A 25,879-nucleotide genomic window follows, 5' to 3' on the forward strand; every position below is an offset into this window, starting at 1 on the left:
GGTTAAATAAATGTAATTTTGTATAGTAAATAATAAGCTATTGGATTCGTTTAAAAATCATAAATTTGGTTCGATTTAATTCGAATAAAAAATAGAATTATATTATTAGCTTCTCTTCCTAATTAGTGTTTTTTAAAGTTTGATCTGATGTCTAATAAGTTATGTTATATATTTTGTTTGTACTTTAAATTTTTTATATGAGCGTATTATTGCTTTTTGAAGTTTAAGATTATTGTTTTGTAATATAACTTAAAAAATATCTTTAATTTATAACATAAATTTGAAATTAATATATTATTAGGAAAAAATAGAATGATTCTATCCGACATTCAAAGTAAGATAAGATTTAATATTAATTAATTATTTACTTGTATTGTAAGGGTTGAATAAATATAATTTTATATACCAAATAATAATAAAAAAAACTATATCTTTAAAGACCCCGTGTATTACACGGGTTGAATAAATGTAATTTTGTATACCTAATAATAAAAAAAAATATATCTTTAAAAACCCTGTGTATTAAATGGGTTGAAGAAAAGTAATTTGTATACTAAATAATAAAAAAGTAATATTTTAAAGAATCTCACGTATTGCACGGGTTAAATAAGTATAATTTTACATATAAATAATACAAAGGTTAAAAGTTTAGTTTGTTTTTACAAACTAAACTCAATCAAACAAAATCGTCTTTCTCAAAGTTTATATATACCATTACATTTTTGGTATAATACCATGTTTATTATATTAATATAATATTATTATCAAAGTATCAATATAATGTTCATGTTATATTAAAATTAAAGCATGTGAAATACTAACTAATATCATTATCAAACTATCAATATAATATTCATGTTATATTAAAATTAAAGCATCTGAAATACTAACTTACATAATGTTAATATTCTTTTAATTTTGATTAATATATTAGTTACTTTGTATATATGGATAATATGTATTGTTTAATTACATTTATAAGTATTCAATATATAAGTATTGATCGTGTCATATATATTATTGATATTAAACAAACAGTTTATATAAATCAATCGGTTAATTTGGTCCTAGATATAAATATGGATAATATGTATTGTTTAATTACATTTATAAGTATTTAATATATAAGTATTGATCGTGTCATATATATTATTGATATTAAACAAACAGTTTATATAAATCAATGGTTTGTTTATTTATAAATAATTATATGAGATTAAATTAAAATAATAATTATTTATAAGAGATGGCCTAATATGATGACAAGTGTCCCTAAAGAGGTTTCTTTTATTATATAGTATAGATTAAATTCTCAAAACTCATTTAATGATGTTACGTAATTCTTTTCATCCCCATTAATCATTTCCATCATACGAGTGAATTCATTTTATAAACAATTAATTGCATTTATCACTGGCATTTAATTATAATAGAAAACTCTATTTCACATAATATAAATGATATTTCACTTTGTAGAGACTCTATTTTATTAATTCATCATTTTAGCACATTTTATCTTCATAACCCACAACATATAGAAACTAATCAAAGTAGTATTTTTGTGACAATATCAACGCATGTAGAGTATAAATAATATCAATTAAAGTGTGCCTAAATTCCACCGATCACCTAGGTGTACCAGTCAAATAGTATTTCAATACTTATGACATTGTACAATTAATTTAATAAGTTTAGTATTATAGATAAAGAAATTGCAGCTTGATTAGATCGAACTGAAAGTCGATATGGGATGGTTTTAGCCGTTTTTGTCAAAAGAAAAAGTTTTTTTATACCAGTTTAATATTTTTTTTTAAAAACCAACTTTGGCTTTTGGATCTCTGGCGGCTGTTGTATTGTTTCAGTGATTAGTTTTCCTTCTTCATGGTAGTTGTTATTTATTTAAACCTTGCTTATTCATGTTTGTTTGCCCTATCTTTCCTTTTGTTTTACTTTTGAATGCTATTCCGATTAATAGATGCTACTTAATATATTACATTTTGTATATGAAATATGATGCGGTATAGTTTTAGCTATAAATTTATAAAAACATATAAGATGTAAAATAATGGATGTGCTAACTCTATTCTTTCACAACAGGTTAAAGGAAAAGGAAAAGCTAAACTTTTTGCTGACGGATCCGACACAGTCAAGAATTTGAACAAAGAATGCAAAGGCCGAAAACGTTCTACAAAATCTGATTCTATTCCGTATCGTCCATCTGCTGAAACCGTCAAGGTATTAAATATTTAATGTATTTTTATTAATTTCACTAATATCCGTTTTTATTGCCATTGTTTGCTTAGTCATATTCATAAGGTTTGATAGAAAATTCATAATTGTTGGTGAATAGCATGTTTAAAATTCAAATTATAGAATCTTTGATATTTTATATTTTTGTGGTCAACTTGAATCTTTTGAGATACATGTTTAAGTAGAATGAAATGAGTATTAATTTAGTACAAAGTGAATAGGTTTAGATTCAATGGTCTAAATTGTTTATAAGTCGTACAAAGTGTATATATTATGTGTAAATTTCTTTAAGTAATATAATTGAAATTAAGTCAAAGCCGTATGTTATCCAATTTCATAAATAGTCTTTGTACAAGATAGCTTTAATTGTACAATATATACTATATTTGCTGTTAACTACCTCTATATATTTTTTTCTTAAACAAGACAAAGAAAAGGTTAGCTGTTGTTCAAAATGTGAAGCATCGAAAGAAGGTTACAAGTAATGCACGCAAAGTTTCTGGTGTCGGCATGGATCCTGAATTCTTCAACTTTAGTCGTAAAGGAAAATATAGGCTGGTATGTTTTTTTTACATGATTTACCATCATATTTTTGTTCATTTTTTCTATTCACTTATTTTTGGCTTTCTTTCAACGCATTTAGCGGCTTCCTGTTGAGGTTGTAAATAGAGCAGGCCTGTCTGAAAACTTGCAACCTCTATCTGTGCAAAACATGAATGGTGATGTTGAAGTTTATGAAACAAAGACTGAGTTAAACGGTGGTACCTTACGTTACGCGGTTGATAATTGGAGGAAATTCATGGCAGATAACCAGTTGGAGTTTGGACACATGCTGCACTTCACATATGTAACTTCACAGAGGAAGATTGTGTTGAATGATGTAACCTCGATCTAAGGAAGACTGGTATACATTTTGTTTAAAACAACTATGGTTTGGTAAGTTGTTGGTTAGTCTTTTAAATAGATACATTTTGGTGGTTGGGTTGATGGATATGAAAACTTTGCTTACTTTACTATGGTTTACTTTATGTAGATGTTTTGTAATTTTATAAATAACTTATTTTGTAATAGGTTGAATAGTGTTAGTGTTTTATATGGCCATTTTTAACTTCTGACTATGTTAACTTTTTCTTATCTTTATAACTTTACGTTAGATTATATTCATTTTCATAAATTAGGTATCTATTTTAATAAGTAGTGACAATCTTCATATTTTCGCAATACAATTTTCTAATTTTATTTGAAAGATGAAAGATGTGATCAATCTCATTTTCCTTAAGTATAACTTGGATATAAGGTAAGTAAATTTATTTATGGAAATCTATATTACAATTTAATAACTTCCAAAAGTAACATAGTACATAAATATATTTCCATTTTATTTTAGCATGTATCTCTATATATTGATATAGAGTTGGTTTCAATGTGTTAGTTCTATATCACCATTTGATTTCTTATAGGCTGATTCAATAAGAATTTATCAAAACAAGTTTGTTCCGGTGCTAATTTGCTCCTGGTGATTCAACCTTTCAACTTGGTTAGTTTGTTTAGTTTGTATATGAATCTATTGTGATGCTAATGATTTTTCATTTTATTTGAACTTATATGTTTTTTTTTCAGAATAGTTGTTTTTGCGTATTAGCATTCACTTAAGTTACATGCTTGGATTAGGATGTCTCTTTATATTAATATATATATATATATATAGTTATACACAATTCATCATTGTTATGTATTTCATATCTTTTTCTTCCGATGTAGTTCAGATCATGGAAGCTATTGCTTTTGACACATTAGTCGTGTAAGTTTTGTCTAGGCTCCCTGCAAAATCAATTTGTCAAATCAAATGTGTTAGTAAAGCATGGTGTACAGAATTATCAAGTAATCAGTTTGCCATGTTGCATTGTGTATGCCTTAATAAAGCTAAAAATCGGAAGCTAATATCTTTGAATGATATGTCAATAGATGTTGATAACGTAATCTGTGGCAAGATTGAAATCGGTTCAAGGAAAAGTATATCTTTTCCTTTCGAGACTCCACCACTATTATTACGTTTTCTTTCTTCTCTCGACGGACTTTTATTAGTTTTCATGGAAAACTGTATTAGTAAACTTATCCTTTGGAATCCAACTACTAATTGGTATACTATTTTATCTGATGACTACCCTAAACATGGATACGATCACCAATATGATACTGGCGCTATCTACCACGATCAATCTAACGACCTTAAAGTACTCCACATCAAACGTCGATACAATAATGTATTTGCAAGTGTCTATTCTCGACGTTTTGGTATATGGAGAGATGTCGAATTCTTGAATGCAACTAACTTTGGTTCAAGTTCTTATGCGTGGTCTGTTGGAACACTATCCGCTAAGACCGTATATTTCTTTGTTTCACAATCTTGGTGGGTAAATGGAAAGAAGTTTATAATTGCTTTTGATGTTTTATCTGAAACATTCAAACTTATTAATTTTCCTTTGAGTAAAGATTTTATTCCTAGCCAAGGGCATCTTATCACATTAAACCGGAAGATTCACATGTTTGTTGTTTCCGAACCTGAAGTGCTTATTGTTGAACTCTTCAAACTCGAAGGTGAAGTATGGCATAAGGTTTTATCTTTTCAGAATTCTCAAACAGTTTCTTTCCAAAGTAGGTGGCACCAACCACATATAATGGAGTACAACACATGGATTTTAATGAGTGAATGGGGACATATGGTTACCGTTAAACTAACTGGCGAAGATATTGAATATGTACAAGATGTTGATACATTTAACGGAGTTAACGGAGCATTAATTATAGAGACTATTATTTCTCCTTTTAGTTAGAGCTTATATAATTTGTTTTGGTTATGTTTTATTGTTCCTAAGTACTTACTTTATATAAGAATTTTTTGGTTTTATTTTGTTTTTAGTAAATTATGATGTTTTTCATATTAATTTTTGTTCATTAATGTTAATGCATTCCATTGTTAATATAGACTGGTGTGTAACCGTTTTTTGTTTATATCCGTTGACATAAATTTTATGATTTATGAGTCCGTATAAAATATAGATCGATGTAGACAATTACCACCATAATGGTAAGTTAGAGTTTATATCTGAATCTGCATTGATTAAATATTACTTAACATGTGATCCAACATATCAATTCTTTATTGTAACACTTTTTTTTTTTAAATTGCCAGCAATGCCTAAACGACCAAAGACTAACTCCGTATACAATGACATTGATAAAGAAAACACTCAGGATGGTAAGTTATTTAAAGTTTTTCAACTTTTTTCCTACTCATTCCTAAAAAACAATAACTTTAAAATTAGCTAGCACATGATAATTATTTTAACAACTATTGATTATATATATATATATATATATATATATATATATATAGGGGATGGATCATGAGAAAACTAGTTTAAATGAGAAAACCAAAAAACTAACTAAAAAAACCTAAAAAAAACCAAAAAAAATACCAAAATTTTTTTTTTTTTTTTTTACAATTTTTTAATAAAAAATCGCTACTTTATATGTATGGAAAAAAATTTTCAAAAAAAAAAAAAAAAAAAAAAATTTTGTTGTACTGCACATGTGCACTAATACGGAAAGACTAAAGCACTTAACCCACCACCCACCGACACCCCCCAAAAACCTAAACCCCCCCCCCACCCCCCAAAACCTAAATTCACCCTCCCACCAAAAGCCTAACCCCCCCACCCCCCACCCCCCAAAAACCTAAACCCCCCCACCCCCCACCCCCCAAAAACCTAAAACTAAACCCTAAACATAAACCCGAAAAAAACCTAAACCCCCCACCCCCCCCCCAAAAAAAAACCTAAACCCCCCTCCCCCACCCCCCACCCCCCAAAAACCTAAACCCCCCCACCCCCCACCCCCCAAAAACCTAAACCCCCCACCCCCACCCCCCAAAAACCTAAAACTAAACACTAAACATAAACCCGAAAAAAAACCTAAACCCCCCACCCCCCCACCCCCAAAAAAAACCTAAACCCCCCCTCCCCCCACACCCAAAAACCTAATCCTAATCCTAAACCTCCAAAAAAACTAACCCTAAAAGCTAAACTAGACTCAAAAAGCTAATTTTAAGCATGTAATGCAATTGTAGTACATGTTACATTGCACATGTGCACTACTATAATAATAGTGGAGAAAACAAGACGACACCATAAATCTTTTTTTATGTCATAAAAAATATGCTCGAATATACTTGAATGAAAGATAAGAAAATTTGTGATCTTATGGTGCCATTTTTGTTTTAAAATGATAACGTATGGAGAAATGGGAAATGTTTGAAAATTTATATATTTTTTGTTCCAATTTTACCCCTCCTTCATTAAAAGTCCCCCCTCCTTCATTAAAAGTCTCCCTCCCTCTCCCTTTTAGTGGATTTTAGTTAGTTTTCTAGTTTTCTCATTTATATCTAGTTTTCTCATGATCCTCTCCCTATATATATATATATATATATATATATATATATATATTTTATGCGCAGTTCACCGGAATGGAAACACGTCCACCGACATTGTTAACGGTATAACACTAATTCTTTCATTATACATTTCTATTCTTTTACGCCTACTTAGTTAGCTAACTATTATGCTCGAATTGTTTATTTATTCTTCCATTTTTTTAATGTGTCTTCAAAGTTCGATGAGGCAGAAGACCTTTATCAAGCATAACCAATGGTATTATTTTAGCTATATATTTTTATAAGAAAATGAAAATTATCCTTTCTTGATTTACAACTAACTATTTTGATTTTTTTTATTATAATTATGTGAATATGTATACGATTTTCTGTTAGCTGTCCTCCCAATTGTTACTCAAGATGAGGCTTTTCATAGAAGGAAATTAAGGAAATTATACTTGGATAATAAGAGATCAAATGGAGGAACTACATCGTCATCCCTCAATATTTTATCCACCAATATTAATTCCACTTCCACTCCGTGTGTTACACAACATCGTCCAGTTTCACCTGATGGTATGTTATTTTATAAGCTATACTTTTATTTAATTTATTATATATTATTTCAATAAAATTTTATATAAATACGTGATAATGAATTTTTTTTGTTCTTTAATATTTTCTATTAGTGACTCGAATTCTACAAAACAAGGATAGAGATAACATGCGATTACCTGGATCTATATTGACAAAAGAAGATCTACTACCATAGGTGTTACATCGGATAACATAGTCAAAGTTATTGGTTGTCACAATTTGGAATCCACTCCTGATGTGGCTAATAATGTTACTCCAAGTCTCTTAAGTATGGTAACAAGTAAGTATTTATTAATGTTTATATATTTTATTATGTTTCTATTGTTTTGCATCGATATGTTTACTATGCTTTTTTTTTAATTATACTAGGTAACATTAGTTGTACTACGCGCAATCTTACAACGAGAGCAAATGGTTTTAAAATAAAAATTTCAACTGACATCACATCAACCACCCGCACATCATCTTTGAATTGTAATTTGCCAAGGCTATCATCTGGGAAACGTAAGTTGGTATGCAAACCACGTATTTCATCTCCTATACCAATGATCGACTTGACCACCGAGGAAACCGTAGAACGAGATCCTTATAAAGGTGTTTCTATAGGTTTGGTTTGTTTATAAGTAATGCTACATAATGTAAAAAATATAAACTTATAAATATGACTGTTGTTATTATTATTTTAATGAATGTTGTATACATAACTCAAAAGTTGTATGTTTGATAGATTATTTGGATCATGGTGACCAAGTTATTACTTGTGAAGTTTGTTATGCAAACTTATGGGATGCAGAGAAAGGAAACTTAAGAAAAGAGGGTGGCAAAATATCTCATATGTTATGTTGTGGTTATGCCAAAGTTGTGTTACCTGATTACAAATCTGCGACACCTTATTATAAAAGTCTATTCATGTCCAATGATAACGAAAGCAGGCACTTTTTAAAGAACATTCGACGTTACAATTCTATGTTTGCGTTTACGTCAATGGGTGGTAAGGTTGACCACACCGTTAATACTGGTAATGCTCCTTTTGCTACAGAATTAGTGGTGAAAATTATCATGCGATTGGTAGTCTTTTGCCAGAAAACGGAGGGAAACCTAAATTTTGTCAGTTATACATATACGATACTGAAAATGAGTTGGCAAACAGGCAATGAGTTTTTAGGTACCATGCAAAAACTTAATTTTTATTATAACATTTGTTTTAACTATATATTTACTTACTATGACAATTTATGAAACAGGTGTTTAGACGATGCTTCCTCATCAACTTCTTCAAACGAAACTGATAATAAGTTGATACAACAAATCAAAGCAATGTTGGATGCCAACAATATGCTTGTGAAAATTTATAGGATGGTTAGAGATTGCTTCCAAGAGAATCCTAATACTACGTTGAAGCTTCGCCTTATTGGGAAAAGAGAACAAGATGGTCGGACTTATAACTTACCTACTTCCTCCGAGGTTGCCGCTCTTATTGTTGGAGATATTGATAACACTCTTGAGAATAGAGATATCGTTTTCGAGACACAAACGGGGTCATTAAAAAGAATAAGTGAGTTGCATCCTTCCTATCTTGCACTTCAGTATCCTATTTTGTTCCCATATGGAGACGACGGTTACAGAATTGACATACCCCATAGGGGTGTCATTGATGTTACTAACAAGAAACGTCCGAATTGTACAATGAGAGAGTTCTTTGCGTATCGTGTACAAGATCGTAGTAACCAGTTTTCATTGATTCTAAATTCTCGACGGTTATTCCAACAGTTCTTGGTTGATGCTTATATGATGATTGAGAGCGAGCGACTTAACTTTATAAGATTTCAGCACCATGATCTCAGGTCTGATACATACGAGAGTATCTGCAAACTAAGATCTAACGCCCAACAAGATTTGTCTAAGGTTGGAAAACGTATTTTCCTTCCATCTTCGTTTACAGGCGGGTCACGATATATGATGCAAAACTATCTAGATGCTATGGCTATTTGTAAATGGTATGGTTATCCCGACTTTTTTATAACCATTACCTGGAATCCCAAGTGGCCGGAGGTTCAAAGGTTTCTTAAGGACACAAATCTTAATCCGGAGGATAGGCCTGATATTCTATCGCGAATGTTTAAAATAAAGCTGGATGCAATTTGCAAAGATTTGAAAGACCGTCATTTGTTTGGAAAAGCTGCAGCTGGTATGTTATTAAATTTACCTTTTTAAACATGATCTCAATGATATGTAACACTTTTTTACTTTTTTGTGTAGTTGTTTACACTATTGAGTTTCAGAAGCGAAGATTGCCTCATGCGCATATGTGCTTATTCATGGAAAATGATTACAAACTTCCAACTGTAGACCATGTTGATCAGTTTATTTCTGCAGAAATCCCTGATATAAACGAAGACCCGGAACTATATACGCTTGTGAAAGACCATATGATTCACGGTCCATGTGGTAACGCTAGAATGAGCTCTCCATGTATGGTTGATAGAAAATGTTCAAAAGGTTTTCCCAAGAAATTTCAAGATCAGTCAACCTTGGGTTCTAACGGATTTCCCTTATACAGAAGAAGAGATGACGGTGCTTTCGTTTTAAAAAATAAAATTGAGTTAGACAACAGAAGTGTTGTACCTTACAACAAAAAACTTTTGAAAAGGTATCAGGCGCATATAAACGTTGAATGGTGCAACCAATCAGCGTCAATAAAGTATTTGTTCAAATATATTAATAAAGGCCCTGATAGAGCAACAGTTGCTGTGGTTCCGAGCAATAATCAAGACGAGCAAGCAGAAAATGATGAAATTAAAGAGTATTATGATTGTAGGTATATATCGGCTTGTGAAGCCTCTTGGAGGATTTTTTCGAATGAAGTTAATTATAGGAGTCCTTCTGTTATGAGGTTGCCTTTCCATCTTCCTGGACAACAAACAGTTTATTTCGGTCCTGATGAAGATATTAATCACGTCCTAAACAAGCCATCTGTGAACTCATCAATGTTTTTGTCTTGGATGCAACGTAATCAAGATCCTAACGACACCGTTGCACGTACACTAACATTTGTCTTGGATGCAATGTTCTTGAGCTTGTCTTTGTAAGTCGATGCACACTCATATGCCTCGTCTCTAATTTCTTCAATTTCACTCAATTGCAACTTCCTAATCTTTCACGCTTCATCATAATCCGCATTTACCGTCTTGATTGCCCAATGTGCCCGATGCGCTAACTCCATTGGCAAGTGACAACCCTTTCTATACACCATCCGGTAAGGTGTTGTGCCAATCAGAGTCTTGTAGGCTGTTCGGTACGCCCACAATGCATCATCCAACTTGCTCGACCAATCCTTCATATCCGTTCTAACTGTCTTCATGAGAATTTCCTTTATTTGACGGTTGGACACTTCAACTTGTCCACTCGTTTGCGGATGGTAAGGTGTGGCAATCCGGTGATTCACGCTATATCGCTTCAACAATTTCCCGAAATTAAAGTTCTTGAAATGTGAACCACCGTCACTGATAATAACTCTCGGAATACCAAACCGGGAGAAGATGTTGGATTGAACAAATTTACAAACAACCGAGTGGTCATTTGTTCTTGTTGCAATGGCTTCAATCCACTTAGAGACATAATCCACCGCCACCAAAATGTATAAAAACTCGTTGGAATTTGGGAAGGGACCCATAAAGTCAATGCCCCATACATCAAATATTTCCACAACCAAAATTGGTTGTAATGGCATCTCGTCCCTCTTTGAAATGCTTCCCATCCTTTGGCAATTTACACAATTTCTTGCGAACTCACATGCATCCTTGAAAATTGTGGGCTAATAAAACCCACATGAGAGAACCCGATAACCCGTTTTATGCCCGCTAAAGTGACCTCCACATGCGGATGAATGGGCATGAGTCAAGATTTCCAACACCTCCGTTTCGGGCACGCTCCTCCTAATGACTTGATCCGGCCCGATCTTAAAAAGATCTGGTTCATCCCAAATGTATTGCTTCACTTGGACCATAAATTGTTGTCTTCGCTTCTTGGTCCAATGATTTGGGATGGCACCCGTGGCTAAGTAGTTTACATAGTGAGCATACCACGGTGCAACAAAAGTGGATACGGCTAGGAGTTGCTCATCTGGAAACCTTTCATTTATCTCACCAAAATCGTCAATCCCTTCCACCGGGATCCGAGACAAGTGATCCGCCACTACGTTCTCACTCCCCTTTTTGTCTTAGATCTCTAAGTCAAACTCTTATAATAACAACACCCACCGGAGTAAACGGGGCTTCGCGTCCTTTTTCTCCATCAAATACTGGACCGCACTATGATCCGAGTAAACAACCACTTTGCTCCCCTAAATATACGAACGGAACTTATCCAAAGCATACACCACTGCTAGTAATTCCTTCTCGGTTGTGGTGTAATTCAGTTGCGCTTCAGATAAAGTCTTACTTGCATAGTAGATTACCACCGGCTTTTTATCAACTCCTTGACCCAAAATTGCACCAATTGTAGTGTCGCTTGCGTCAAACATGATTTTGAATGGTTTTGACCAATCAGGCGGTTGCAAGATGGGAGCTTTGACCAAATGTTCCTTTAAAACAGTAAATGCTTGCAAACATTCGTCAGTAAAGTCAAATGGAACATCTTTTAACAACAAATTACATAAAGGTTTCGTGATAACACTAAAACCTTTAATGAAACGTCTATAAAAACCCACGTGTCCCAAAAATGACCTTACACCCTTAACATTTTTCGGTGCTGGCAAAGATTATATTACCCGTATTTTTGTCTTGTCCACCTCCATTCCCCTTTCCGATATTACATGGCCTAACACAATGCCCTCTTGCACCATGAAATGACTTTTCTCCCAACTAAACACTAAATTCTTCTCAACACAACTTTTTAAAACTTTTTGTAATTCATTGAGACAAGATTCAAACCTAGTGCCAAAAATTGAAAAGTCATCCATAAACACTTCAAGCGACTCTCCAACCATGTCCGAGAAAATACTCATCATACATCGTTGGAAAGTTGCCGGTGCATTGCACAAGCCAAATGGCATTCGCTGAAAGGCAAAGGTGCCATATGGACAAGTGAAGGTGGTCTTGTATTGGTCATCCGGGTGTATTGCTATTTGATTATAACTCGAGTACCCGTCCAAAAAGCAGTAATATTTTTGACCCGATAATTTTTCAATGATTTGGTCAATAAAAGGTAGCGGGAAATGGTCCTTAGAAGTGGCGGTATTCAATTTGCGGTAGTCAATACATACACGCCACTCGGTGACCGGTCGGGTGGCAATTTGTTCACCATTTTCATCCTTGACTACTTGAATACCGGCCTTCTTAGGCACAACTTGGGTAGGACTTACCTAAGCACTATCCGAAATCGGATAGATAATTCCCGCATCCAGCCATTTAATTACCTCCTTCTTTACTATCTCCCTTAGGTTCGGATTTAATCGCCTTTGAGCTTCTCTTGCGGTTTTGCATCTTCGGTGGTGATGATCTTGTGCATGACGATTGATGGACTAATTCCTTTGAGATCGGCAATCGTCCATCCAATAGCTCCTTTGTTCTCTTTCAAGACTTCCAACAAAGCTTGTTCTTGCGCCATCTCTAAATTAGAGGCAATAATGACCGGTAGTGTGTCATTATCCCCTAGAAAAGCATACTTCAAATGGCTTGGCAAGTCTTTGAGCTCCAACTTTGGTGGTTCTTCTAATGATGGTTTAGTACCCGAGCTAATTTCCACTAGCAAGCTTTCAAATTGATGAGTCCATGGCGGTCGACCTTCCTTTAAAGCCATAGCATCCTGTTTTTCTTCTTCTCCCCGTAGTGCACACGCATGTACTTGTTCAGAAAAATCACACAAACAAACATCTATGCCATCCTCCTCATACTCATGCGGGTTGCATCCGTCGACTAAATCTGCCATGAAACACTCATCAACACCAACAACATTAGAATTGTTAGTAAAAACATTCAAACGCATTTTCCGGTTTCCAAAAGTCATATCGACTGTACCAAATCTACAATCGATCACAGCATGCGCGGTGCTCAAAAATGGCCGACCCAAAATGACATTTTGTTGTTGCTTTGGGTCCGCCGATGAGTAGTCTAAGACTAAAAAGTCAACCGGGTAATAAAACTCATCAATTTTCACAATCACATTTTGAACCCTCCCCCGAGGTAGCTTATGAGACAAATCGGCCAAAAGAACCGTTGTCTCTCCCTTGCTAACGGACCAAAATCGTATTGGTCATATAAGCCCCCCGGTAAAATGCTCACCCCGGCTCCAAGATCTAGTAACGCCTTTGCCATTTTAAAATTACCAACTTGTATATTTATTAACGGCGTACCCGGATCTTTGAGCTTAGGAGGAAGCTCCCTATTCAAAACCGCACTTACTTGCCCGGTCAAGTCTACCCGCTTAGGCATTTTCTTCTTTTGTTGCCTTTTTTGTGTGCATAATTCTTTTAAAAATTTAGCGTATGCGGGTACTTGTTTTATTTCATCAAGGAGTGGAAGGTTATTTTTAACTTGTTTAAACATGTCCCATAATTCTTCTTTTTGGGGACCTCTTGATGCAATAAAATTTTTCTTACCCGGGTCAAGTAAAGCCGATGGAAACGGGACTTGACTCGGTTCACCTTCATCTTTTTTACTTTCTCATTTTCACCCAACCCCGATTTTTTAACATTTGATTCTTTAGGTTTAACCGGTGAAACTTCATCATCGTCACTTTCATTACCCGTGACATCCTCAACTACCCTCTCAACCAAACCCGGTGACAAATTTGCTTTAAACTCTTTGCCACTTCTCAACACACTAACATGACTAATATTAACATTGTTACCTCGTGACGAACCATGTGAAGGATTTACCTTGGTGTCGCTAGGAAGTTGACCTTTGTTTTTCTTCAACTCCGCCACATCAGTCGCCAATTGACCCATTTGGGTTGTTAGTGATTGAATACTTTTGTCACGAACCTCATCCTTTTGCATTCGGATTTCGTCAAGTTGATTCCGTTTTTGCATATCTTGTTGCATAGCCCGAAGCATATCCATGACTTCATTCCCGCTTGACGAATTTTGACCCGAACCACTTTAACCCGTTTGTTGAAATTGCCCTTGGTAGCCATAGTTGTTCCCACCCCGATAATTGCCTTGGTTGTATTGTTAACGAGGTGCAAAGTTACCTTGAGCTCCTTGAAAGTTTGGGTTAGCTTGGTTCGCCGTGTTCCCATAACGGAAATTAGGATGATTTCATAACCCGGGGTGGTATGTGTTGGAGTTCATATTGAAATTTCGACCACCCCTTTGAATTGCATTCACTTCCTCTACTTGCTCATCAACCACCCCCACTATACAAACTTCCACCGTGTGGCCTATTTCATTGCAATTAGTGCACACGTTGTACACTTGATTTGTAGTTTGCATGTTGCCACTCTCTACTCCATGCACTTGTGGCTTTTGTGTCACATGCCTTGCCCGTCTTGAAGATTGAGCCTTCTCTTGGAATTCACTGCCATTTGCTCTAAAAATGCCCAATCAACATGTTCATAATTCGTACCGCATGTGCCATTAGTAATCAACAGCAAATCACATTCATCCTCCGAACTCAACCCCTCGTGAAACGCGTTCAACAACTCCCAAAGTTGGATCCGATGATGAGGGCAATTCCTTAGCATCAAATTGAATCTTTCGAAGGCTTCATGAAACATCTCCCCCGATTGTTGTTGGAAGCTTCTCAAACCTCTACTTGCATCATTAGTCTTTTGAGAGGTGTAATATTCATCTAAGAAAATCTGTTGCATATCGGCCCGTGTAAAAATTGATGCGGAGGGTAGAGTGTGAAACCATCTCTTTGCTTTGTCTTCCAAAGAAAATTAGAAGAGAACCAACTTGACATCATCCGAAGAGAATGCTTGACCTCCAATAGTGTTACAAATAGAATCGTATGTCTCCAAATGAAAATAAGGTTCTTTCGTTGCTAACCCCTTAAATTTTGGAAGACTTTGGAGGGCGGTTGTTCTAACTTCAAAAGTTCTTCCATCCGCATGATGAGGAATCACTACCGGTGAAGGATTGTTAATGATAATAGGCCGGAAGTGAGCTTCAATTCCCCGTACTACTTCCCGATGATGTCTTTGAGGGGCACCCAATGGTGCTCTTGGTTGACCCATTTGCCCTTGCATAGGCCCTTGAGGTGCAAACGGTGGTTGATATTGGTATTGATGCATTGATGGTTGTTGTTGAATCGGCCGCTGAAATTGAGGTTGCGTATTTTGAGGCCGCACTTGATGTAGTGGTGTAGGGCGTTGCAATTGTGGCCCTTGTGGTCTAATGTGTTGCACCCCAACCGGTATTCTACTCGTGTCTTGAAACTACTGAATTGGTTGACTTTGTTGACCCGCTCCTCCTTGAGGTCCCAAGTATCCTCCATCACCTCCATAATAAAAGCCTTCCTCTTCATACCCTCTAAAATCTTCTTCATAACCATCATCGTATCCATCCCCTTGAATACCCGAAGATTGCCCAAAGGGAAGAGTTGAGTATTGAAAACCCGATTGGTTTAGTGGTCTAAAGGATGAAGTAGCATGAACGATAGTTGAGTTGGGTGTTATTGAGTAAGTAGAGGATGATTGACCCGTAGTTGGGGGAAAGAAATGGGAAAATGGTGGAATTGTGGTAGAAGGGTTAAAGGTAATAGTGGGTTCAACTTGAGTAGTGATCGGTTGCACGGTATTGGTTGGTGTAACTTCAAGTGGTGGAGTAGGTTCGGTAGTGGTATTAGGTATGGTGGTGTTTGGTGATGGTTGTGTGGCAGTAGGTATGAAAGATGAGGTCGTTTGACCCGTTGTGGGTGGTACTTGAGATTCTTGCATCATGTTTCTTGGTGTGATGGGTGAAGTGGGTGAACCAATAATTCTGTTTTATCTTAACAAGACTCGGTTTTGCCTCAACGTTCTTTCAATTTTCGGATCAAACGATAGCGGTGATGACTTGTGAGAGCCCCTAGTATGCATACACCTGTAGTACCTGCACACTAAACACAACCAGCATAAACCCGAAAATAATAAAGCAAAACTATTAAACTAACACACGTTGCGCACTACTCCCCAGCAACGGCGCCAAAATTTGACGTGATGTCGTGGTCACAATCAAATTTAATCTAAATTACAACTAGTAGATAGCAGTAAATGGGTATCAAACACAGGAAGTTTGTGGAAAGTTTGTTGATTCTATAGCTTAGTGAATAAACTACATTTAACCTAAAATGCAGAAATTAAAGATCAATGATTTGGATTTTTAATTCAGATTATGAGAACAATGACCATCTTAGGATTCAGTTTCTTTTAACACTTGTGCGAAATTCCAACTAGAAAGAGTTACATAGACATAACTCGTGTATAAACAATTGTTGTGATAAAAGGGAACAAAGTACTCGGATTATATGAATGTTAGGTTGTTTCTCGATGATCAATCAACCAATATCCAACCCTAACCCTTCCCGTGATATCACGATTGTCAACGACACCAAGAACGTACGGTTTAGACTAGAATTGCAATATCAATTAACAAGCTACAATTAAATATTCATACACCATGATAATCAAAGCAAACACAAAGTTATCATTCTAGAAATACAGGAACAAACACACAAGAGTTTTTAGAGAAACCTTCACCTAAGATGATCACCACAAATTTAGCCAGACATTGTTCGGTTGATCATCAAAACATCAAAGTTCAAGTTCATACGAATTAAAAACCAAAACCAAATGTTTAGAAATGTTTGGAACCAACAAGAACTAGCCAAATTCACCCCCAATCTCCAAAGAAACGTCCAATGATGAGATAATGTGAAAAGGCACCTCCAAAAACGGTTTTAATGAGCAGTTACACTTTTGTCCGTCGCCTCCACCGTTACTTACGGTACCCACCGTAAGTTACGGTGGACTTCAAAATGTTATGGTGGTTTGCTACTGAGGTACGGTGGAAAAATATGGATTTCAGGGCTACCATAACTTACGGTAGCCACCGTAAGTTACGGTGGACCCCTGAAATATGTGTTTTGTTTCTTCTTTCCTTCCATGCTTGACCCGTTCCTCTCCAATCCCTCCAAAGCAACATTTTATCCATTTTAAGCTCCAAAGTGTACCTGAAACATAAGCAACTGTAGTCATCTAATTTAAGATAATTACGCGATCAATTGAGGGATAAACTCATCTTTTAACATCATTAAGGGTTGTCCTATGGACCATCCGTCACGATCAATGGAGAGACGCGTCTGATCTTTAGAAGTCGCCACTAGGATTAAAGAAGAAGAACAATAAAGGTTTAGCCATTTAGGGTTTGTGAGAAAATGGAATCATGAGAAAGAAGGAGGAATATATAAATTATCCGATTGATATTTACGGATTGATATTTACGGTGTGCTTATGTAAAACAGGGCTTCACTATATGAATTCCCTCCAAAACACCATCTAGGAAGCTCTGATATACTACCACCGAGCCCTAGTTATTTTCATTATTATATATAATAATAATAGATAATAGATTATTGGGCTCCAAAATATTTAGTGAAAACCCCATTTTCACTAAAATTTACAACAACCCCCCACATGAATGGAGATCGATTAAAACACTCAAAATTTCCCGATGAAACCTCGACAATCAAGTATTGCAGGATAGGTAGGTGTTTCCTTTGAACCTTCCTTTATGAAGCATACTTTGCTTATTAGGGTTTTGTAGACATGTTGTCCTTGAAGAATCCCATTTGTGTAAACGACAATACACTTCACACAATACTTTCCTTCGCTAGGCCATCCCCTTATTATCGTGTCCTATTATGATCCTGGAACACTAGCCTGTTTCTGTGAGAGCTCTAGGATAGCACATCCCACAATGCCATGCAAAGTGACCCTACCTATCTCTCACACAAGTGATTCCCATGAATCATTAAAAGCATCATGGTTATTTGATTTCCTCAAATCATTAACCTCATATGCTTAACTTCACATCAATGTCACTGAATATTATAGGAATGGACTAGGATGTATTTAAAGACCCTTTTATAGTTTAGGGGAATATATAAACTTATACAACAGCTTATATATAAATATACATATTAGCTATGCCCCCATAATGACTACCCTTCGGTTCATGATTAAGTTGTCCTATTAAATCTAGATCTTAGGATCTCCAGTCAACTAGGTTAGGTTTCCCTCATGTCCATTTTTCCATGGGCTTTAGTTTCATTCTACAACTTGTTCTATTATTAACTCACTAGTTGTTGGATCCAAAATTATCTTTTGACTTCACTAGGTCACCAACGACAATTTAAAATTAAGATCAGTTGTTCTAACGTGTTCTTGACTAGTCAGTTTTGCCTTTTGGTCGATTCGTAAGACTTATAACTCTTAATCACAACTTGGATCTAGTTATGAAACACATGGCTAGACATGTTTCCATCATGCCTTCGGTGTGTCATAATTGACATTTTACTAGATTTTAATCTAACCAATTTGTAGGATCGTTCTGCGACCCGAACGAGTCGATCAGAGGTAATTCTATCAAATACAGGTGCGGAAAACAAGTATTTGATTCAGGAACAGCTTGAATATCACTTTAAACACCTTTTCTATTGATATATAACAGATTCTGGTACAATCTCGATCCGGCAGCACCTCGGTACGAGTTTCGACTAATCGTTACAAATGAACCGCTCATATGGCTATATATAGGCAAGCTGGTCCGCCCCAAGGTACCATGTCCGAATAAGCGGACCAACCTTGGTAGTATAAGCGGACCACACTGTTTGACAAATAAGCGAACCACACAAGTCCAAATGAGCGAACCTACTCCTAAAAACCTATACAATCTTCTATTTTCTCGTACTACGTGCCCTGATCTAACATTCTAATACTATGACTTGATTCAAAACGAAGTCAACAGATGAAATGCACCAACAGACTCCCCCTCAGATGTTGACGGAGTGCCATCGAACGGAGTGTCATCGAGTCATATCACACTGTCTTCAATCTTCTGTCTTGATCAGCCACTGGGCTTTTCTCTCTATCTTCATCTCTTTCTCTTCTCATCAACATACTTCCCCTCACAGTGAGATTGACAACTTTTGAGCTTATCAAGTCCAACTTGTACTCCCCCTCACATTTTACATATTCTCTATCAGATGTTGACTTTCCTGCATACACTCTACCACAAAACATAAGTTTTATGACAAACTTTTTAAGCATATAAACATACACCAACTTAGACTCTCTCATGTGCACCAACATTTAACTCCCTCTCAATTCTCTATCTGTATGATGAACCACTTGAAAAGGTTAGATTATGAAAACATATTTAATTTCACACACACACTCCCCCTCAAATATTGCTCATCATGTTTAGCACTTTTGAATTTTGAAAATTAGCTTTTCAACATCAGTTGTCAAAAATCTTTTTGTATTTTCAAAAAATTATGCTAAAACACATCAAAAATCTTTTTGGATTTTTCTGAAAGAAAATGAAATGCAGAAATAAACTATTTACAAACAATGTTTTTGTGAGCTTGTGCAAGAGGATCATATCAGATTTGAGACATATCACCAACACCGTTAAGCTTTAAACATTCTCAGTTCTAAACAATTTACCTAGATTGTCAGTATGTTTGTCCACATAAATTTTCACACAGACTTCAAATGATTCGAGATACGATATTAATGTTTTAGAGACTTAAACTTAATTGTGTATCACTCCACTTGAATATACTCCTGTATCCAGATCCCAAATATTCAGTCTAACAGGTGAGTATACCATAGATAATATCTGTAAAGGGGTAGATGCGAAACCGTGAGAGCTCAGGTCAGAACTTCCGTTCAGTAGAGAGATGACGGCTCGACTTTTGGTGGGTCCCCTTTAGAGGATCTTTTTTACAACAGCAATGACTATCAATTTTATTGTTTAATCAGATTGCTAAGGGCGGCGCTTTTTCAAGCATTTGCAGAAAGTATTATCCGGGGACTAGGTCAGAACTTCCATTCAGCAGAAGTCCCAGGATAATACCCCAGATATCACTGAGTATAAAGACCTAGTATCTCAGAATACGGGACCTTTCAAACAAGATTTCGGGGGTTACCCATATATTCAAGAATAGTTACCCATGAATCAAGTTTGATTTAGGTTTATATCTCGTTTCAATTTACTAAATGGGCGAAAATCTACTGACACATCCGCAGTAAGATAGTTTATCACATTTTGACTTTCCAATTCTTTAGCATGTTGTGATAGTCCACTGATGTACTATCATTTCCTCTTTTTCGCAACAAAACTCATTTTTGATTTTATCATGTTTTTGACTTTTTCAAATTTTCTAATGTTTTTGGATTTTCTGAAATTTTCTTACTCCCCCTAAAATGCATACACATTAACGAAAATATGAAAACAAACTGTACAGAAACATTACAACCGATATCAAATCACCTCAAATCGCCATTCACTAAGCATAAACAATCAGAACTCCCCATATCAACAAACTATTTTCCCATTTAGATTTCAAAACACTTAAGTTTGTTTTAATCAAAATGGTTTTTCCGGAAAATAAGTTTGATTGATTTTACCACTTGTAGGTTTATCAAACAAATGTTCAGGGATGTGGTTCATCATCTTGACTTCCAACCAGAAGTAGGAAAATACAAGTACAACTTAATGTCCTTGATTTACCATATGCAATCAAAACATCTAACCACTTGTAATTATAACCTCTTTACCGATTGTATGATTGACATTACCGAATAAAATTCAAGAAAGATGCCGATTCATGCTCCACGCTTACCAACCTAGGAGCTCCGGCAAGTCCTGAGACTTACTGTTCATAATATGTACCATCCCAGTTACAAACCAGGGATGGTTCAACCTTTTCTTTCGTTGTTTTCTTCTCTTAAAATTCCTTAACCCCTTTGACTTTTCGATCAATCATCTTGCCAAAGATGTGTTTTACCTTGGGGTTAAAGACCTTCTCAGCATCAAATTCCTGTTCATCATGATAAAATTGGTTAGAAATTTCAACTTTACCAATTTTCTTTTTATAATTCTCAGCCCGAAGTAATGGAAACTCCTCATCATTAACAATCGGAACTGATTTTTCAACTTTTACATCAGCTTCACATTTTGAAACAACTTGTGGCTCAACTGACTTTGTGGAATCAGTTTCATCGCCTGAAGATAGCTCCTCTGATTTCGACCTAACAGAATCATCGCTAGAGCTTTCACCAACACTCTTAACAACCCATTTCTGGTTGTCAAATTTTGCTCTTTTCATGTAAAACTTGTTCGAACTCTCACCAATTTCAAAAATAGAATCTTTAAACAGTTTTGTTCTATCAAGTGGTGATTCGAATGCAAACACTTTCTCTTTGATTTTACGAAATACTCCCTGTTTTGATTTTATCGCATTCGAACAATCTTTTGCAATATGTCCCACAGTGTTGCATCGAAAACAGATTCTTGTATCTCGTTTCTGTTCGTCTTGTTTCTTTGCAAGGAACTCTTTATTTGATTCTCTCCAGAAACTTGTCTTTTCTTCTTCATCAGTTGATGTACCTGAAACAAACGACATTTTGGATTTAAAATCACGAACATATTTTTCATTTTTCTGTTTTTCTGTAGGAGTAAAACCAAGACCTTTCTTTTTGAAATTACCGTTATGGTTTGATTTCTTTTGGAAACCTAAACCAGAACTGTAATTCTTTTTCTTATTTAATCTTTGTTGAACTCTTGAGGTGTAAGGTTTAGGTTTATCAATAAGACATAAGCCTTTTATTTCAGAAATATTGATTTATGTGAGTATGAAAACCTTTTTAATCAGTTCAGTTTTAACACCTCTTATTGGAAATTCTTCATCAGAATATAATCTGTCAGAATCATTCAAAGTATAAGCAACTTTAAACAATCCATCATCCAAATTAGATTTTGATAACAGAAACTTTCTATCATAAACAAATTTGCCCTGTTTTTCTGTTTGACTCTGTGTGCATGACCCAGACTTTGACTCTACAACATCATCACTCTCTAACACATGATCCACGACTTTCTTCATCAATTGAGACTGTTGATCAGTGTCAGATGATGTAAATACAACATCAATATTTTCTGGAAGATTTACTGACGACTCTGACTCCCACTATAAATTTGTGGCCTTTTTGACTCTTTCATCGTTTGGATATCTTGGCAAATATCCATTTTCCAGCGGGGGTGGACACTTATTGTAACTGACACCTTTTTTCTTACCAGATGGCGTCTTTTCAGTGTCTTTTTTCTTGTCATTCTTCTTCTTGTCAGCAATCTTTTCACCAGCAACAACTCCAGCTGTTTTTTCTTCAGTTATCTCATCTTCTTCCCATACCTTCATGCTCTCAACCGTAGGATAAATCCTGTCAATCACATAGGAAGTACATGAGTAACTTTTTAATAAACGATTAACTCTTTCCGTTTCAATTCGTTGCAGCTCAAGCTTCTGTTCTAAAGCAGCACACTTTTCAATGTAATTGTTTACAACTTTTTGTTTTGTCATAAATGCTCCCTGAAGTGTCTTCATAGCAACAGCTTGCTCTTCACTAGTTTGATTGTACTGATTCATTGTCTTGTTCAACACATCATACGACTCCTTAAGGCTGTTCAAGTTGTAAATCAAGGTGCTATTCTGCTTCTTCACAGCTTCACAATTTTCACACTTTACATGAACTTCTTTTGCATCAACTTGTTCTTCAACTTTAAACTTAGGCACTTCTGTCACCTTTTGCCTTCTCACCACCGGCACTTCTTCATCATCACTACTCACCGGCGTTTTGATTTTCTTTTTCTTCTTCTTGACTTTTTCATCTTCACTATCACTCTCAGCAACCAACTTCATATCTTCTCTATATTGTCTAGCCCAATACTCTGTATCATCATCACTATCATCTACAATCTTTGCTGTAAAAGCAGTGTAAGCTGTAGTTTGATCAGGAATGTAATCATCCCAAGTGAAATTTGCCCAGCTAAAACCCTCTGCTAGCTTTTCATCTTCTTGATCAATCAAACAAGCTTTTCTATTATCTGGAATATATTTATCCCAGTTAAATGACTGCTTTCCATCTTGATTAACCATACATGCTCTTTTTCCTGAATCTTCTATCACATCTCTTCCATGTGCAGTTTGAGCTTGATGTTTTTGTTGAGATGATTGACCAACTTGGTGATAGATGGCTTTTCGATAGTAATCGTTGTTGTTGTTGAACGGATTTTGAACTCCACTTGCTTCTCGGTTTGTGCACTCTCTCTTGAAGTGTCCTTTTTCCCTGCACCGAAAACAAGTGACTTTAGATTTATCGAAACCTAAAGTAGAGACATTCGCATCACGAAGATCATCTCTCCCCGTGATTTGTTTGAATTTCTCAGCTCTCCGTAAAACACTAGCCAGACACCACTTTATGTCCATCAGCGCCATTTCTTCTGCATCTATCTGGTCGTAATCTTCTTTAGTTAGCATTAGATTGCCGATACGACCTGCAACAAAACAAGTATAAGATTCCAAAACCATTCCTAATAGTGACATTTGATTTTTAGCAACTTCCTCAGAATAATCTTGATCATTTTCAAGATTTAATACAATGTTGCACTGTAATTTTCTCCCGTTTTTAGTTGCAGAAATGTTTGAATTATATGATGAAAATGACGTAAAGCTGGTTTTGCTGTTGGACCCAGATGATTGACTCCCAGACGAATTCTTGGCACTGTAGGCAGTTTCAACCTTAGGAGATAGATTTGAAGATTTCTTCTCATTTACCCCTGCCTTATAATACAGCCCGATGTCCTGTTCACCATCGAAATCTTTCATTCGGATAACTTTTCTCTGTTCCATTTCTTGAGCCTCTATTTTTTCAATGAACTTACTGAGCGTCAGATTGCTGAAACCTTTTTTGTTTCTGAGCATCATCAAATATGTGCCCCACGTCTCATAAGGCAATGCATCAGCAAGCTTCTCAATCAGCTCATCAGTACTCTTCTCAATACTTAACCTTTTCATATTTGCAAGCAGATTACAATAACGTTCAATAATCTCTCTCGTACTCTCATTCTTTAGCCCTCGAAACAAATCAAATTCTTTCTTTAGAAGTGATTTCTTGCTCTTCACCATCTCCTCACTTCCTCTAAACTTCGACCGTAACGCTTTCCAGATCGAATACGAAGTTCCATTATGCTGTAGAAGGACCATGATATCTTCCTTCACTGCCTGTTGAAGAAGACTAAGCATCATTTTCTCATCTTTGTACTTCTTCCTAGCGTCAGCAGAAAGATCTTTGATTGGAACAGGTTCTTCATCGTCATTCAAAGGTCGAACATATTTTGTCTCCACGCATTCCCAAGCATCAAGATAATTTGCTTGAACCCAGTTCTCAAACCGACCTTCCCAACCCTTATACTCTTCAATGTTCATGAGTCTTGGTGGTTTTTGCATCGTGCCCATTTCGTTCTCGAGCATCGTATTTTGTGCCAAAGTGATTGGGGTTACCGGGGTAGCGAATGCGTTGAAAAATTCCTCGTCCATCGAACTTTTCCGAAAAATTCACTAACAGCCGTAAAAGCGAAACAAGTATTTTAAGCAGTACACAAAAGCGAATCCTTTGCTAGACAGAAAAGCGGACCAGACAAGTTCACTTGAACAGATCTACCAAATGACAAATGAGCGGACCAGATTCAGTCGATAAAAGTGAACCAGACTAACAAATGGTCACAAGAGCGAACCAAACTAAACCCTTTGAGCGGATGTGTATCCCAGTGTCACTTCGAGCGAACCTGACAAGAAATTTCAAGCGGACCTCCTGAATTTTGTACCTAAGAGCGGACCAGACACAAATTTTGGCGCGAACCTGGTTGAAACTGTCACTTTGAGCGGACCAGTGGGGTTCACAGGAGCGGACCTATGACCTGTTCAGAAAAGCGGACCTACTTCGGACATCATTTTGACCCATTTTTCCTTCGAGTTTCGACACCAAACTTTCAAGGGTTTGTCTCTGTGTAGTTGCGCACAATCCCTGAGATTTTGAGCTGATTTCGACCGTTGAAAGTGTCTGAATCAGAGAAAGAAGGTGTAGAAGATAGAAATTTTGAAGAATCTCAGCTATTCTTTGTAGAACTCCTCCTCCTGAAGCTCTGATACCAATTGTAGGATCGTTCTGCGACCCGAACGAGTCGATCAGAGGTAATTCTATCAAATACAGGTGCGGAAAACAACTATTTGATTCAGGAACAGCTTGAATATCACTTTAAACACCTTTTCTATTGATATATAACAGATTCTAGTACAATCTCGATCTGGCAGCACCTCGGTACGAGTTTCGACTAATCGTTACAAATGAACCGCTCATATGGCTATATATAGGCAAGCTGGTCTGCCCCAAGGTACCATGTCTGAATAAGCGGACCAACCTTGGTAGTATAAGCGGACCACACTGTTTGACAAATAAGCGAACCACACAAGTCCAAATGAGCGAACCTACTCCTAAAAACCTATACAATCTTCTATTTTCTCGTACTACGTGCCCTGATCTAACATTCTAATA

At 35.8% G+C, this 25,879-nt stretch overlaps 1 protein-coding gene across 1 annotated transcript; it reads left to right on the top strand.

Moving 5' to 3' along the window:
* Positions 1–4,340: 4,340 nt before the first annotated feature.
* LOC118479584 lies at positions 4,341–10,368 on the top strand. The gene is made up of 10 exons (XM_035974186.1): positions 4,341–5,009; positions 5,311–5,338; positions 5,444–5,509; positions 7,079–7,258; positions 7,455–7,559; positions 7,649–7,885; positions 8,007–8,211; positions 8,319–8,429; positions 8,524–9,467; positions 9,539–10,368. The coding sequence occupies exons 1-10, from the start codon at positions 4,341–4,343 to the stop codon at positions 10,366–10,368; spliced, it is 3,375 nt and encodes a 1,124-aa protein (XP_035830079.1).
* The last annotated feature ends 15,511 nt before the right edge of the window (positions 10,369–25,879 follow it).

Source organism: Helianthus annuus, chromosome 6, assembly GCF_002127325.2.
Source record: "Helianthus annuus cultivar XRQ/B chromosome 6, HanXRQr2.0-SUNRISE, whole genome shotgun sequence".
Lineage (NCBI taxonomy): Eukaryota > Viridiplantae > Streptophyta > Magnoliopsida > Asterales > Asteraceae > Helianthus > Helianthus annuus.